At 39.8% G+C, this 18,001-nt stretch overlaps 1 protein-coding gene and 1 long non-coding RNA gene across 2 annotated transcripts in view; one reads left to right on the plus strand and one right to left on the minus strand.

Moving 5' to 3' along the window:
- Positions 1-18,001, plus strand: part of LOC148186840 (uncharacterized) — a 39,646-nt gene that overhangs the window by 3,402 nt on the left and 18,243 nt on the right. The window lies entirely within an intron of this gene.
- LOC121956014 (jun dimerization protein 2-like) lies at positions 570-17,279 on the minus strand. The gene is made up of 5 exons (XM_042504120.2): positions 17,135-17,279; positions 15,349-15,401; positions 3,482-3,699; positions 2,459-2,563; positions 570-1,697 (listed from the first exon to the last, which is right to left on the minus strand). Exons 3-5 carry the CDS (start codon positions 3,674-3,676, stop codon positions 1,506-1,508), a joined length of 492 nt encoding a protein of 163 aa, XP_042360054.1. The 5' UTR covers positions 3,677-3,699; positions 15,349-15,401; positions 17,135-17,279; the 3' UTR covers positions 570-1,505.

The following is an 18,001-nucleotide window of genomic DNA, read 5'->3' on the forward strand; positions in this document are numbered from 1 at the left end:
TGCAGGTGGCTGCTCGATTTGCTGAACTCATGAGCAAAACCAAACAACCACACAAACAAACAAAAACATTAGTAATCTATTTAGTGGCTGGACAAAAAATGATGATTCTTTTGTAATGCTGCAAGCTAACAGCAAGATGCAACTAAATCTGAAGGAGTTAAAGAAATATAATTAAAAACTAATTGAAATTATAATGCAAAATTACCTTACAGTCATGGTACCCTAGGGCATCTTTGAATACAGTAACAAAGTTTTAGGATAATTTAAAATTTTTGAAACCACTGAAGGGTAACTACAGCTGAAGTTGTTGTGTCGTCAGGTTTGCGTAGACATTTCTCTCACTGGACCCTAAACAAAGGAAGCTGTAAAAACCACAATCAGTATGAACAAGCTTTTTTGAGTTTTCAAAAATGAAAGCAAAGCCCTTCTTTATGCAATATGCCTCAGCTGAAGAGAACATGATTGCACAATTCTCTTCACTTGATAGTTTGTAGAAATGGCTGGGAGGAACTGGGAAACACTTGAGATATTGCACATCTCCTGGAGTAACGGAAAAACAAGCCATGGTCTTTCTTGTAGTTAGAAAATAAAATTTAATCTATTCAGAGTAACAGAGTCATACATAGCAGATACAGGTCCAGAACAGACGTTGAAATACTGCTCAGCTGAAAAAGATTTCTGCTCGTTTTCACAGCTGTTTGACAGCGCAACATGACAGACACAGACTGGAAAGACTGAAAAGACAAATCACATCAAGTGATTAACAAGCATTTCATATATGTTTATGTATACAAAGCAGTATAAAACAAGTACAATAATGGACAAACAATGAGTCCAAAAACGAGGGTGTAAACATTTTGTGTATATGTGCTTTTCATGACGCCAGCGTCACCACAAATCGGATCAACCGGTAACTGCCATCGTCGAGGCAGGGTATAGAAATCAACATTACAAAAACAAACAAACAAAAAAAAAACCTCTACTCCGTCTGGTGTACTTGTATTGAGTATTGTATCCTAAAAACTCTACACCTGTATATTTCAGCTAGCATACAAAGGAAAACTGACGAACACTAAGCCTTTGTGGGCCTCTGTGTTGTAACAATGCCACACAGTCTACTCAGGGCTTTTGTAACAGAGCACCATATCGATATTAGTGTGTTTCCTCAGCGTTGTTTCCAGTCGTACTCTACTCTTCCCATTGGTCCCTTTATGTAGAGATGGTTGAAGTAACAACTAGGCACAGCGGGTGTCAACAACAACACTTAATGCGGAGATGAAACTGGGTATTTCCAGTCTTCCAATGGACAGAGCCAGCTCATGTTGCAGTACTAAAGAAGCCCTACAGCCTCGGGTCTGTGGGCAGAGTCTCCAAAAGTCTTCAGCTTGGAGCTCAAGTGCTTGTTTAGAAATGTATTGGCAGTTTTGTTGTTTTCACTTAAATGGCTGCCATGGTGGTGCTAGTTTGGGCGCTGGGGGACTCCGCGTCCCCGGTTTTTCCTGGTTTCACTTGGCGTCGGCGGACAGCTGCTCCAGCAGTGGGTTGGCCTCGCTCTCGGGTGTTTTGACGCTGTCGGTCCTCACGATGCAGGTGGGCCGGTGGAGATTGAGCATCACCATTAGCTGCTGCCTCTCCAGGCGGAGCTCCTCGATCTGGGCCTTCAGGTCGGAGTTCACCATCTCTAGACGCTCCGACTCCTGGACAGGGATGTTGAATCATTACATAGTACTGGACAAGAACATTGTTCAAAGTACTTTAAAGTAGGGGTGTGCCATATCCAGTGGAGGAGGAAGTATTCAATTCCTTTACTTAAGTAAAAGTACTAATACCACACTGTGAAAATACAATACAATAAAGTAAATGTCCTGCATTAAAAATGGGACTTAAGTAAAAGTAAGTAAGTATAATTATGAAATGTACTCGAATTATGAAAAGTAAAAGTACCCAATTCAGAATAAAACAAACAAACAAACAACATTTTATTTTGTTGCACTGTTTATATTTTATACAGAACCTGAGTTTCTGCTGTTGTTTACGAACTCAAGAAATTAGAGATAATTTTAGTTCTTAGTGAACATTTGTAGACAAACTTACATCTATATGGACATATAAAACCGTAACACTAATTTTGCTGTTATTTTTGTTTTTGAAATAAATAGTAAAATATTTTTCAGTACTTTTTTATATCAGCATCACAAAAATTGCCCAAAATGTTGTGATTTTAGGGCCATATCGCCCAGCCCCACTTTGAAGTTATTAGTATTATACCTGTCCGTTTTTATTATTTTTGAAAACTCTGACTTTAAGTTGTGCAGGTGTAGTAATCTTGAGCTTTTGCTCTCATCATGTTAACCCTTAGTGTGCTGTTCAGTTTAACTGAAGTCAGCCTTTTCTTGGCTCTCGCTCTGAGCTGCTCTGCCTCTGCTCATCAGTATGCAGTGCTGTGTCATGAACTCACCCTTTGAAGGAAGTCAGTTCGTTCCTTTTTTTTGTTTCGGCATCGCGCTGCTGCTACCTTGTTTTTCTCTCGTCTCCGTTTCCTCCTCTCCTCGTCTTCATCCATCTGCAAACACAACGTAGTGTTCATATGAGAAACAGGCATTACATGACTGTGTTATACCTGAAAAAATCAGATGAATACTTTTTAAATTACCTAATTCTACAAATCACAGGGGGGATCACTTAGATATGTTGTGCAACCTCTACACAATTCAACATACAAAATAAATGTGCTGAAGTTTCACACTGTATAATCACCATCATACAGATTATCAAACTATATACATGAAGACTCGTCACTTTTTACGTGGAAATCATTTAATTGTATCGTAAAAACTTTACTTCTGAACATCTGGCAGCAGAGTATAAAATAACTTCAGTCATTAAAAACATCTCTCTTTCGTAATAATTTCCATCACCTCAGATCAGGAACATAAATGACGGCTGGGGTGTAATACAGAATTTTTACTGACAAATGTTGGCATTAGTGATGTCATTTTTTAGGGAAATTATAAAAACTTGCCTTTATAGAGGTAGGGCTGGACAATATATTGATAATGTGATACGAGATTTTTGGCTTTTATTTTGGATACGTCATATCGCAAGGGTTGTCTTTTCCTGGTTTTAAAGGCTGCTTTATAGTTAAGTGATGTAATTTTCTGAATTTACCAGACTGTTCAAACTGTTTGATTAGCTACTTAGTGATTATATCCACATTACTGATGACTATTTATCAAAAATCTCACCGTGTAAATACTAAGTGAAAGCACTAATCAGTCAACCCCACAAAATCATCAAGTATTAATGTTGATATTCAGTCAAAAATATTGTGATATTAGATTTTCTCTAAATCACCCGGCCCTCGATGGAAAGCTTTAGAACATACTGAATCCAGCCACCTCCTTCTTTCTACCCCCCGACTCAATGCAGTCTTTCTCACACCCTCCTTCAGCACTATTTCCTCTTTTCTCTTCCTCCTCACCTCTGTCTTGATGGCCAGCGGCCTCTTCCCCAGCCTCCCCAGGAAATGCAGCGGGGAAAGCATGGTACCCAGCTGGCGGAAGTCAGCCAGCTTGAGCTGGTCAGTGAGTGTGGTGGCCGAGATGCCCGCCAGCGGGCCCAGGCAGGGCAGGGAGCCCGCCGCCAGCGAAGGGTCAGGTATCTGTCCCGGCATCATGTCCGACCCGGCCACCACCGCCGCTGTGGGGAGAGAGAAAAGAGGAAGCGAATGATTAGGATGAGAGGATCAAACCTAAAAAGAACTCGCTGACAGTGAGAATTGAACCCAACTATTAAGCACATGCATTGCAAAGCAAAATGTTCACACGGCTTTTAACCCCTTAAACCTGAGCAAATTGGTTTGATTTCTTTCAAAAACATGGTGAGAAGGCAACATCAACTTAACATGATATGACCCAAAAATGATCAAATATATTAGAAAAGTAAAAGGAAAATAATGAGGAGAAAATGTACAAGAAAGTTACTTTTAAAAGTGCTAAAAAATATGCTTTTTTCTGTCACATTAATTTGATTTGTTTTTTGTAATTTCAAGTATAGTTTTCTAGACAGTTTTACCCTAATTTATGGGATCATTTTCTATTAATCCCTCCATCCCCCTTTTAAAAATTAATTTTTAGGTCATTTTCTTGTCACCTTTTACTATTTTTTTTGCAATTTGAGGAACATTTCTTGCCAAATTGGTCACTTGCCTTTTCCCTCTATTTTCTAAAGAATTCAAATCAATTAATAGTTTGTGAAAGGTGTCTGAACGCAGAACAAGAAAACTGATGTTATCCAGGTTTCAGAGGGTTAAATATTCTAGTTTTATTGCGTATAGTTCTATGTATAGATTGTTTTGGGTATTTTGGGAGGATTTTTGTGTAGAATTACTTTTAATTCTTCTCTCTGGTCGTAACATATTTTTATATCCTTCCATTATTGCAGCCAAATGACAGTATCTTTTATCCTTGTTGTGATCATATAGCGTTGGCATTCCATCCACACAAAGATTAATTTGCCGTCTTCTGTCCTTGTCATCGAGCATCTTTCTAAATACGGGGTGCTGTTTCCAAGAATGCATTCAGACGTTGACAGCTTTGACAGCTGTGTTATCTTCTTAGTCAGCAGCCGGTGAAAAAACAAACTTCACACTGTCAGCAGCTACACACTCAACTTTGTAGTTTCACATGCAAAGGGAAGCCATGAAACCCCTCCGGCCTGATCACATAAACCAAAACTTATCTCTTACATGCGTGCTTCTAATAATTTACAGTGGTTTTCATCTTGAATGTTCGCTTTGTTTCCGTAAAGAGGATTCAAAGGATATCAAAAGCACTCATGTCAAAACAGAGCGGGTTGTGCATTCCACTGCCACCCTCTTTCAACAATTTTGGGTCGTTTGGAGGGGTTGACCGCAGCACTTTTTAATGTAATCAGCGAGGAATGAGGGACAGAGGGGAGAAAAAGGAGAACTTGTGCAGGCCTAAAGGAAGTGGCTGGAGAATTAAGACGTCTCTCTAATTACTGTAAGACCGAGAGTTGGAAAACTTCTGATGGCCAAATAAAAAACAAATGTTACAGATGGGAACAGTGAAACATGAGCCGACTGTACCCTGCCCATCCCTGCAATCTCCGAGGAGAGGCAGAGCGAGACCAGAGGAAGTCTGACGAAAAAGAAATTATTTCTCTTACTGTTCAGTGTTTATGTAGAAATATAAATAAATCATGTCCAGTAAGAAAAATAATAAAGCAAACCTTTAGCTTTTCTACTGATGAAATGTTACAATGACAAGACACAAACTGTGGATCAAATTTAGCTTCTGACAAAACTCCTGCATGACTGATGCTTCAATAACTTTGGCAAGCTGATAAAATAACCACAAGGATAAAAACAAAGCTAAGGAGTTTTTAAAGATTGAAATTGGTGTGACTTCTGCAAAAACTCACGCTTGCCTCCTGAGCATTGGGCCGAAGCTGAACCTCTACAGGTTGGGCACAAACCGAACAAAGCCCCTCTCATATGGAACCAACAAAGACGAGTATTGTGAGGCGCTACGGAAACAGCTGACTTTGCTGGTGGGTGACTAGCTGACAGGCTGACTGTATTGTAAATTAAACCAAGTTTTTCTTTCTTTTTTTAGTAAGACTGAAAGACTTGCTCTATTACAAAAGTCATAGAGGAGGTAATAGAAAAAAAACAAGGTTATGTAACTCTATTCTAATGTACTCCACCCTGCTTATGGGCTGGTCTCAAAGTGTTTTTACAGTCGGACGGGAGTTTACTGTCGAGCATGGTTGAGACCAAATCAGCCCACTTTTTGTGAAGCTCAGTATTGTCACTTCTGTGCTACATGATTTGAGATCTATTTGTTACATAACGCTTCAAATTTAGTTTTCATACTGTCAAACTTATAGGTTAAACAGTCAATAGGTTTGGGGTATTTGAGGAGAAAATAACTGCATGTAGCATCTAAAATTCATATATTATTTAAGTACAGGGTGTCATCAAGTAAAAACAAATTCAACTTATGGCTTTTAAAGACCTTTTAATACAATTATAAATAAAATTTAAAGGGAAAGTTTAAATTATTGGAAGTAGGGTTGTATGGGGTACTTATCCATATTCAGTGTATGACATACAGTAGAAGGTGCATCCCTAGTTTGGAGAAGCAGACCAAAGTCCGATGTGGAGGCTAAGCAATGCACTGCTGTGGATGGGGTCAGAAAAAAAAAACAGCCATGTAAAAAAAGTCCAACCTAGAAAAGCAATATCTGTTTAGGTGTATGCTGTATTGAGAGTATTTTTACTGCTTTACTTTTTCCATCAGTCAGACAGCCAGTTTCGATGGTGAGATCGTCAGCGGCTTCATTCCCGATCTATGCTTTTGTAAAAGCCATCAGACTCCATTGACAAAAACAGTAGTTTTAGCTCACTGAACACGAGAACTGCTGGTTTCCTGCTGCCTCGGTGAGTCAGTAATTTTGTGTTATTGTGTGATTTTGGTTAATCTCAGTTAACCCTTCCAAACACCAAAGTCACATATTAATACATAAATTAACTGATCGAGGCAGTGGTAGACCAGCAGCTCCTGTGTTCAGCAGTGTTAAATCACTGAGTCTGGCTTTGAAGAGAGCAATATAAACATTTCCCATTGGAAATCACAGTCTGACATTAAAGTAAAACATTGTAAATCCTCTTAATGTAGCCTACACTTAAAGTGATATGGATTTTTTTAGGTGGGACTTTTCTTGGTGGCGAAAATCGTTTTTTGGACTGACCCCTCCACAGCGGATTGATTAGCTTCAGTGTTGGTTACCAGCCTGCTTCTCCAAACTGGGTGCGTAACGAGTGACATCTACTGTATGTCATACACTGTCTATGGATAAGTACCTCATACAGCCCCACTCCCCCATCCACACAATAAAAAAAAGCCCACATTTGATGTCATTTCAGAATTAACATTAAGGTCAAATGACACTGATGATATGCTTCTCTATATGCTTTAACACAAAAAGTTATCGAACAAGCAGGTTTGCTAGCAAGGTGTCTACCGATGTCGACCCATCACTTGATCTAAATACACAGAGTGGGCCAAAATAGCAGCATTTCACACATACAGGTGTTTTGTCAGAGTCTATTTCCACATCAAATAGTGTTTATCTCCTAGTACAATTATGTTTCCTGTGATGCAAACACAGAAATGCTTGCGGTGATGTGATTAAAAAACATTTAAGACTCTTCCAATCTGAATTTAAGACAATTTATCACTTTTTAAGGATCTGCGGCCACTCTGAACGTATTACAGTAAATGGATTATCAAGTCTGTCACATCTCCACACTACTTTTGACCTGTTCCTTACCACCTCCAGTCTGCATGATTTATTCGCTCCAAGGACAAGTTGGTGTGTGGAGCCAGTGTCCAATGAGGCATTTTATTATTTAAATCCCGACTGCCCCCCCCTCCCTCTTTCTCTCCCTCCTCTCCCTCCTTCTCTCCCGCTGTATGTATACTCCCATTTACACTGCACTTGGCAGCAGCCTGTTGTTTTTGCTGGAGAGTAAAAGAACAAGACAGCCCTGGTAAAAATCTCTCTCAGACAAAATTCCCCCTCTCAAACTCCCAGGAGAGGTGGAGGACTGGAAGGTGCCAAGGCCCTCTCTGTCTGCAGAGAAGCTGTCGAAGAACAAGGCAAACCATATGGCAGCTTATGCAGGGGTGAATGACAGAGAGCTCTTAAACAATAGCCAGACAATAAATCACTGGGCTGAAGTGACTGAACCTCGGCGTTAACTATAAAGTCCAGGTTACCACGGTCATGGAAAACCTGGAAAAGTCATGGAATTTCAAAATTGCATTTTCCAGCTGTGGAAAAGTCGTGGAGTTAGAAAAATCATCTGAGAAGTCAGGGAATTTTGTTATTTGTTGTGAAATTGTTAAAAGCAAATGTATTTTCTGTAGCTGTTGACATACTATAGCTTGAATGTGCATTGGTGTGTGAACACTGGGCGCGTGCCATATCAAATCGTTCACAAGTTTATCGGTATAATTCGGATATAAGATATAAGAAACATTCATATTGTGACGATGGCAATATTTTCTTTTGTTGAAATAATGACATCATGGATTTACACACAGCAACAAGCTAAATTGCTTCTTGGGTCTTCTGAGGAGTTCACTTCTGAGTGACTTCAGTGTTGTAGAACCAGTGGTGTCGTCAGTGATTATTTATATGATTATTTACATCCCTTGACTTTTCAGATTCTTACTGCTCAGAATAAACTCAGTCAGCATCTCTCTCCTTTTTCGCTGTGAGCATGCAGGAATCTGTGTCGTTAGGTATTTTGTTATGAGGCTGTTGTAGTGAAAATGTTCCCCTATGACACAACGGCTTCACAAAAAAACTGTATAGATGTAGTCATCATAGCATAACAGCCTGTTGAAACCAATAAATAAATTGTGGTGTTAGTGTGTGTGTGCGCAGCTGGGTCTGATGCTCAGGTGAGGGACATGCCATATATATATGTACTATTTATAGGAGGTAGTTTTATTGTTTGTTTTTTTTTATTTTATTAGATTTTTTAGATGTGTAATTTGTGATTTATTTTCTTTTGTTGAATTATTTCTATTTTTCTATGCTATTTTCTACATAATCTGACTTTCACTCTGACTTAATATGTTTTAATATATTTTTTTTATTTTTATTTTTTTACAGAATATTTTAGGTCAAATTGCTACGCTTACGTTGACATATAAATCTATAACACTTAATTTGAAATGTTTTATTATATGTTTCATATCATCAAGAAAATAGTTATTGAAAAAAATGCCCTTAAATATTGTGATATTATTTTACGGCCATATCGCCATCGCCCACTGCTAGAGACAATGCTCTGTTCACCACCATGTTTATTCATTTTCTCCCCACGTTCCCTCTCTCTGTTCATGTATGCTAGCTAGCTTAAATTATGTTTGAATAGACATGCTGAAAAAGTGTTGGGCAAGTTGGCCGTGACATTTCATTTTTTATTACGTATTCTTGAAAAGCCTTGGAAAAGGTTTGAACTTTTGTCCATGAAAATGTGAGGGAACCCTGTAAAGTCCAAGTTTTACATCAGATCTGATGACTTATGACAAATGAATATGTCATGTTTTTTTTCTTACATTACTCATTGATGACCAATAACTGCTGGAATTCAAAAGATGCAATGCAAACTAACCCCTGGGCTGTGAGAACAGCCACAGGATCTGAAACACCCGTTAGGAATGACTGAACAAATCGCTTTGAAAGCCAAAACGGAGTCCAATTTCCAAGTTGGCCAGACACTCAGGACCGGTTTACAGACTCAGATTAAGCTCCCTCCTGGACAAACACATTTTTTCAGTGGAAATTGACACTAAAAAAATGAGTCAGTTCAGGAATAATCATATTTTATGTCTATCAGACAGGCTCATGCTCAATACACTGTAATGCAAGTCTGCTCAGTCAGACGTATTGCAAGGAAAGCCCCCATTGCATGCTAGGGCTTGTACAAGCATGCAGCTGAGACCAGACACACTCACACGTAGAAATACTTTAGTATATAAACATACATAAACCTCATATTTGTCTGCATGACATCAGACAAATCAAAAGAACCCACAGAGGTAGTTTTGCCAGCAGGCTTCAAAAACAAAGGTGATGTGTGAAGCAAGACGCCTTCAATTATGAGACATGAAAGTGAGTTACACACCACACCAGACAATTTATAGTGCTCTTGTAAACTCAAACACACCGACGACTCTTGACGTGCCTCCCTTTTGAGTTGCACTTTTAAGTTGAGTAGAAAGTTTAAGTTTAAGCTGTTTTGTCTCTTTCAACCTGCCACACACAAGTGTTGTGAAATCCCCCTCACAAATTAACCAGCCCGTCAAGCCTCGAGACATGAAACCCTAAAGAAGTCTCATCTGTACAGCACAGGGAAAGTTTGCTGATGCATGCCTCACACTGCGTAATTATACCAAAAAAGCATGAGTCAAAGTGATTTTTACATTTTTCAAAAGAGGGGTTTTTTTTCGGCTTTTTTTTTCTGTCGGCAGCAGCCTGCAGCCGAGGATTAGTGGTCAGCGTTTGATGATGCAACGCCGTCACTGTGCTTTTGCAGTCGAGCAGAAAAGCCAGTGCCACAGCTTTTAGGCCCACACTGGCCTCAAACAAAGACACCTACATAGCCTGCACCGCCGCCTCTCACGGCGAACTGAGAGCAGACAAGCTGAAGCCAAGGGCGGGGAGCGGAAATGTCATGTATTAGTTATGAAATATATAGGACCATACTCAATGCTGGTTCTGGCTTCAGCCCAAAACTAATCTAGCTGCATGCAAGCTGCAGATAGCTGGAGGTGTGTGTGAGGATTCCTATATGTAATGTGCAGGCAGTCGGCATGTCCTATATATATCTACAATCCGTTGGTTTCTTTGCTCACACACTCTATCTGTCTTCAGCTCGACCAAATGTGTCCATTTCCTGAGTCATTCCTGAGAGCAATTAGCAGTGCGGAGGAATTCAGCCCCTTACCAATAGCCAGCAGCACGACTGGAGGCCCTATTATCCTCATCCCCTATAGAGATGGTGGAGGAGAGGGTTGGGGGGGCACAGGGGTTTTTCAAAGGCAAACTTTATATACTGCTGCTTTTTAAAAAAGGAGCCCCAGTGCAATCATTTTGGTGACTGAAAGCAGGAGTCAAAAGTATGTGCTTGCTAATTTTTTGTCTGCCTGAGACATCTTTGTGCTGCCAGACTAATCGACTGTAAATTACTAGATTGTGGCAATAGTCAGTAGTGGACAGCAACAAAGTACATTTACTAAAGGACTTAAGTTTAAGTGGAAAGCGTTAAATTTTCAACTTTTCAATTCTACCCCCACCTAGCATTTCCATGTGGTATTATTGTTGACGCCGCTAGGCCTGCCCCTTCAAAGCTTAAGGCTCGAATCGGCAGTTGTAGACCCATCAGTCGACTGAGATGTCTGTTTTTTTCCCATCCAGTGTACTTCTGAGGACATTTGATCGTCAGATTTTGCTGTGGAGTGAGCGCTCTTGACTTTCACTTCTCTTTGCAGCTGCGGATACGCTTCAGCGGCACGGGGTGAGAGAGAAACTGCACTGTAAGGTGAAGAAGTGGTGAAATAACAACTTACAGCGAGTTAATACGATGCAGTCTCTGGCTTTTGTTGGTGTCTAGTGTTGGCAAAAAATGTTATCGCACATTTATGATCCATTGTTAGTGCCATTAGCTTGTTTACTATATCATGTGAATGCCACTGTTACACGGAACGTCCTGCTGAGCCCCATTCAAACTTTAAAATTTTGTATGGAAAACAAAACGAATCATTGACTATTCATTTTGAACAGCCAAATCCAATTTGACAGGCATGATTCTGAGTCAAGTGCAGCCATAGTCGCCACTGTTGCAAAGACATTTTTAAAAAAAAAACATACCTTGGAAACCGCAGGCCCGCCAAAAAGCCATCATTTATCATAGCCAGAAATTTTAAAAACAGAAATTATCATCGGATTTTCAAATTGCTGACGGTCCTTGAACACATCTTGTGGGACAGACATGTAAAGCATCTTACCCAAGTCCCTCAGGGAGGCTCAAGGAAACATATTTGTAGGTTTTGGGAGGTTCCAAAAATAATAGACCGTGACCCACTTCTGGACCATGACCCACCAGTTGGTAACCACTGTTTTAGTTATTAGGTTTTGTTGTAGTAGCATTGTGACAATATACAGCAAGGCATTGAGATTTAAAAAGAAATAAATAAATGCACTGTGAATACTTAATTTTTTTAAAAGCAAGAACTTAAGTACTTTAACTTCAGTAATGATTTGACTCAGCAACTTTCACCTGTATTGAAGTAATATTGGACCAGGAGTATCTCTACTTTGGCTCAAGTAATAGAGTTGTGTACTTTGTCCACCACTGCCTTACGGGAAAGACATGCAGCTTTCCAAGATGCTATTTGACCACTTTTTGTCAGCATACTTTATTAAAAGTCTGATTTTGTACTAATAAGGCATTGCACACGAGGCCCACACACCAGCATCTTGCAAAACTCTCTATCCTTCAAAGCTCTAACTCCACACGAGCGCTGAAAAATGAACAATGAGCGCAAAGGCTTGGGCCAAGGCATGCTCTCTCAATCGCTGGCCAAGGTCTCGGCGATCATCATTACCGTCTGCACTCAAGTCAGGCTGTGTGTGTTGAGTTACAGCCTTTCGCAATCCTCTGAGGAAACCAGGGAATTTGGCACCGACTTTTTCTCGAGGACAGAACAGTCCAAATATACAGTATAAACATTCCTCCAACCCCTCATTATATTTTCATTGGAGGGACAAGACACAGGCATGAGAGGGGAAGAGACTCCCTTATAATGTCTGTTGTTGTGATCATGCTGCGGTCATCTCTGGCCATTAAACTCAGGGGTGATAGTGTGTGGGAGTGGAAGTGATTATCACAACAGAAAATAGGATCTCTTTTCATTTCAGCTTTCATTTCTCTTTTGGCTATAGGCTAAACAGCTGCCGCAGATACAGGGAACCTTGCAGAATCGCTCTTGCAAAGATGACTAAACCTTCCCAAAGCAATTCCACGCAATTATGAACATTTAACCTTGCAATATTGTCAATGATGATGAGACCCTCAGCTGCAGCGGTAATGAGCTGGCTTAATTTCCCCCTCACAATTACAGTTTGGATGCCTCAGCAGAGAGCAATCTGGAGTACAGAGCATGCAAAGGTTATCAATGAAATTACATGAGAGAGCAGGTAGTTTTAAAGGTCCAGTGTGTAGGATGTAGGGGGATATATTGGCAGAAATGGAGTATAACATAATTAGTATTACGGAGTGCTCATTTGGATGTCAGTATTCGTTCAACGTATAGAGTACTTGCTGCCGCCCCTTCCACATGTGAACACGATTTTTACAATTTTTTTTTTTACGATTTCAAATGTGTAACATTTTATGCTGTCACTCTCACCGTTTATCACGAGACTAATGCTGCAGGAGTGTGAGCTCCACACCTGGGAACAGTCGGTGAGAGTTAGCCTGCACGCACTCACACAGTGATAGGGCTAACTGTTAGCATTACACGGCTAACTTTACATAATGTTTATTAACGGATTTAACATCAGAGTCGAGATGTTGAAGTGTCAGATGTTGGGACCGTTGTACCGCACAGTGTCAGATGTCAGCTGCTGCTGCTGTGCTAGCTGGTGCTTTGACTTTGAACTGACTTGAAGTTTTTGCTAGTTGCAATCTGCAGTCCTCGCCACTAGATGCCACTGAATCCTACATACTGCTCCTTTAACTATTGCATTTTATTGTAGACTTCAGGCCAAGATTGATTTTTTTTCAGGCAAATTGAAACACTAAGCACCTGCAGATATGCACAAGGCATGTGGACTGTGGCTGCCTTCATTCAAACATTACTGTGTGATCATTGGCTGGATTCCTGCTTGGCCCCGTTTCATGCCATTCAAACAGTCACTCATCTATATTCTGCATCTGGGTGGTCCTGGTTGAATTATTATATTGTTACTATTTCTCTCTGCGTTGTAAGTCAGGATTAGACTTTGCATGGCACTGAGCTTTGGCTTGGCTCAGGCATGGATTAAATAAATCAAAAATACAAAATGCAGACAAAAGCCATTTCAAATGTATGGACATCACATCTGTGACAAATCCAAGGCAAGTTATGTGCAATCCCTGACAATAAGATATTGGCCAACCAAGTCCAGAAAATCAGATTTAATGCTGCCTGTTGAAGCAATCACTGTTATGTAATATGTGGTTGTCACTTTAATGGCGTTTCATACTTTGTCCTCTGATATTTCCTCATCTGCCCCACGTCAAGCACACACTTGCTCTGACTAAACAAGCCCCTTGCAGTGCCTGCAATTTGCTGTGCCTCAAATCCTTTTGTTCATCTCGAATGCTGTGAGCTCAGCGTCAGTTTTAAGGTCGACGTTTAGTGACAAGACTGTTTTTTGTGCAAACAGAGAAAACTGTCTTCAAGTCCAAAAGAAATTCAGGAAATCTGGAAATCATAACCATGTAAATGAGCTTTTACTGAGTTCTTTTCTTTAAAAAACCCACTGGGTTTAATGTCTCTTCTCTCTGTTACACCTTTGGACATTTGGGTGTTTGCCTCCACAGTGCACATCTACTCCGTCCTGACACACTGTTTTTACAAACCATGTGGAAAGGCTTATGGAGACTACAATGTGATACTGATAATGTGATACACACAGCAGTGAATAGCTGCTCCCCCAGCATTAGTATTAGTATCATTGAGCCTAGCTGTTGCATAGTTGGCTCGCTCGCCTGCAATGCGTCTGCTGTCTATTCAGTGTACTGGGGTGCAGCTTGGCAATTCCAGCTCTCCAGAGACGCACTGGAAGGCATTTCTACTTAAAATAAACCCTGTGCGCCCACGTCCAGCCTCTCAGCCCTGTCGGCCCTGCGCTGCTTGTCGGCTCGCCAGCCCTTCCCCATTAATCCACTGCAGCGTTCCATTTATGCAGAAACCATCCTACGGATGTGCCCAGGCAGGCGCTGGGGCATTTAAACCCTCCACAACACACGCTCGTTCACTTAGACACACGCAAACACAGATAGAGACACAAAGGAAACACATATAGAAGGAACACACAAATAGTTTCCCCTGCATGGCATGTAGTTGTATGAGCACCAGCTGAAGAGCACGCACTCACAATGTAGGAAAACACTGAACCTATGAACTTGCAAGTCACAAGCCCACACACATGCACATGATTCACCCCTACCCATCATATTTCCCATGCCATGATTGGCCTTTAACCTTCAGGCCAACAAGGGCAGATAACTGGAGCTACCTCTCACCTACATAGTTACTATTACTCAGTTTATCTTTTCAAAGACTCTGATTCAGACAAAAGAAGATATTTACCGGCTCATCACAACAGCACAGAGATATCAAAGAGTCCCTGTGGTGATCAGGATGAAGTTTAATACTGGCGTCTGATTTTAGTATGCAAATGCACATGTGAGGCCTGCACTCACAGACACACACAGAGTTTCCTTTATCCTGAGCAGTTACAGAGCATGTGCACCGTGATGGGCCAAAGCAAAGATTACAAATCTGAGCGCACATTCTTTGCTGTACTCGCACGCTGCCAAATAAACTTCACACTTCATTTACATCACTTATGTTTCAAGGTGAAGCGGCTATGCCAAAAAAAAGGGGTTTTTTTCGTGCAGCAGAAGGAAATACTTAAGAGAGCATCCTTGAATAATTCAATCTAAAACAGTTTTAATTGGACGATACTTACTCAGAGAAAACTTGTCAGTCGTCTTCTGTCAATGATGCAACTGTGTTTGGACGCTGTAGAGAGATAATAGGATTTTTATTACTGTTTGTAGGGCTGAAACGAACAATTTTAACAATCGCAGCTGAGCGAAAGTACCACACATTCTCTGCAGGGGCTTAAGTTTCATTACAATGTTGGGGGGGACCTAAAATGATGGGTTTAGGGGTCCTCCACAATTTTTTTTTAACCTTAAAAACACAATTTCCTGCATTCTGGTGAATTTTTAATGCATCAGTTTGTGCCTTTTCTGCATCAATTTATGGTGTACATGTCTTTGTCAAAATGTAAATCCTCTGCTACTCAAATGGTTTTATTTTTTTTGGGGGGGGGGGTCATGACACAATATTATCAGGATACTTACAGTACAATATTATTGAGATTTTAAACATTCTATAATATGCAAAATATTGGTATGACATATGTTGTGACATACTGCAGATTATTACAGTTTTTCAACTGCAAATTTTGTCCCTTAAGAAAAACAAAATTCTCTCTAACTCTCTTTTTCTGACTTCAATAATTTTTATTGCAGCAAAATGTATCTAGTGTACTGAAAAAGCAATTGGTTTTAATATTCTAGTAGGCTAACCAATGTTTAATTTGTATTTGAAATATTAATGATTGATCTAATTTTAAAAAATCAATACTTGGCATCTGATATTGTCACGTAAATATATTGCAATACTTTTTCCTCCACCCAAAATGGTTCTGTGGTTCCTGTTTGTCAAATGTGAAGACTTTCTTTAAAAGTGTATATCTTTGTGGTCAATCAGACAAAACAAACTATTTAAAGATATTACCTTGGGCTCTGAAAAATTGCAATGGGTACTTTTTAGTTTATGGACAGGTCAATTAATTGATTAATCACAAAATAATTGTTTGATAGATTAATTGATAATAGAAAAACTCATTAGTTGCAGCCCTAATAGTTATCTCTCCATCTATACCAACAGAGGCACACTGATATCTTAAGTCATCTTTACAAATCTGGTGTTATTAGCTTGTTATGTGTGTTGTTATGCAAAGTCTCGAGAAAAGAGTTGAACAAGGGTAGATGAACAGTGCGAGGTAGCCGATTTCTATATTACAACAGTCTAAACAAATGACATGACTTTACAGCGATAAAAAAGTTAAAATGACACGTTTATTTAATGTTAAAGTATAAATCCTCGCAGACCCAGTGCAGTTTGGTGTAGCAGCCTAGCTTAGCTTGCAGTTCCGTGGAAACCCCACTGTGTGAGGCGTGTGTAGCGTTACATAATGTCTTCACAGGGCTAACCGACACTTCTCCTGTTTAGCAACACTGAAATTAAGAGTCCCGAGATGAAAATACCTCCAGTCCGACACAAGCTGCTGTGTAATTTAACTAACGGCTCTGTAAATAAAACGAGCTGCGAGGCGACAGTTGCCACAACAGTTGTAACAACATCGTTTTGAACGGTTGTGCCAACAAATTGACTCCTGCGGTAAGAGCACGGAAAACTTTATTAAAACAGAAGACTCACAAAAGAAAAGAAATTAGTTAAAATACATCCCCATATATTATTATTAATAAATATTTTTAAAATATACATATATAAAGGCTATATAATGTAACAAAAAAAATCCAACGTGAGTCTCTACAACGTGGTGAAAAAGTGCAAAACATATGCAAATATGCGAAGCCAGTACCAACATTTAGCTACAAACTAGCACAAATAGGATAAATCAGTAGTAGCATAGGTCGACGGCTCTCGCGCAGTCTTACCTGTTGTGCGTCCAAAAATCCGCAGTAATAATGGGCCGGAGCGGGAGAGTCGGATGTAGGTTTTGGGACTAACTGAAGCCGTTGCATCAGCCCGTTTAAGTACTGATCTTGTCTGTGAGGGCTCAGGAATGCGGAACTGCTGTCCCAGACGTAAGCATGGATGAAAATAATAAGAGGAGGGCTGAAGACACAGAGGTTTGTTTGCTCCACCCCTAGCAACCAAATAACACACACAGACTGCTGGAGGAGAGGAAAGTTTCAGCTGAGGGAAAAGATAGAGAGAGATAAATACACGCTTACGGTCATAAACGAGTCAGTAAATACAGTTGTGGCTATAAACACACATACACTTGACTTAGCCGCAGGTGTTTTATTATTTAACAGGGCGTGGAAGTGATTAAATTGAGCTCTTGCCAACAACTAAATGCTTTATAAGTATATATCAGTCCAATTGGTAACTTATTTATAGCCAGTGGTGGAATTTCACTTTACTCAAGTATTGTATTTAAGTACATATTTGGGATAATTGTACTTTCCTTTAGTATTTTCTTTTCATGCCACTTAACACTTTTACTCCACTACGGTTCAGAGGGAAATATTGTGCTTTTTACTTTGATGTATTTACAACTTAAGTTATTTTACAGATCAAGATTTAAGCATGAAAACTAAAAAAAAGCTTATAAAATATGATGTTATGTTATAAATTACAAGTACAGCTAAGATGAGTAGTTCATTAATCAATTATCTGATTGTCAGATTGGATTGCTTAACATCGTATGTTGTCAATGTGCAGCCAATTTTAGAAACTTAAAACACTACTGATGAGTTTATTAGTAAAGCAGAGCACCATATTTTAGAAGTTCATTG

This window comes from Plectropomus leopardus, chromosome 16 (assembly GCF_026936395.1).
Source record: "Plectropomus leopardus strain MGB_pleo_1.0 chromosome 16, ASM2693639v1, whole genome shotgun sequence".
Lineage (NCBI taxonomy): Eukaryota > Metazoa > Chordata > Actinopteri > Perciformes > Serranidae > Plectropomus > Plectropomus leopardus.

Bases quoted from the DNA above. Each gene is read 5' to 3' on its own strand.
- LOC121956014 (XM_042504120.2), bottom strand. From the start codon at position 3,676: ATGATGCCGGGACAGATACCTGACCCTTCGCTGGCGGCGGGCTCCCTG. The intron at 2,564-3,481 runs GTGAGGAGGAAG...TTGTGTTTGCAG, and splicing joins CGCTGGCCATCAAGACAGAG to ATGGATGAAGACGAGGAGAG. The intron at 1,698-2,458 runs GTGAGTTCATGA...ATCCCTGTCCAG, and splicing joins GAACTGACTTCCTTCAAAGG to GAGTCGGAGCGTCTAGAGAT.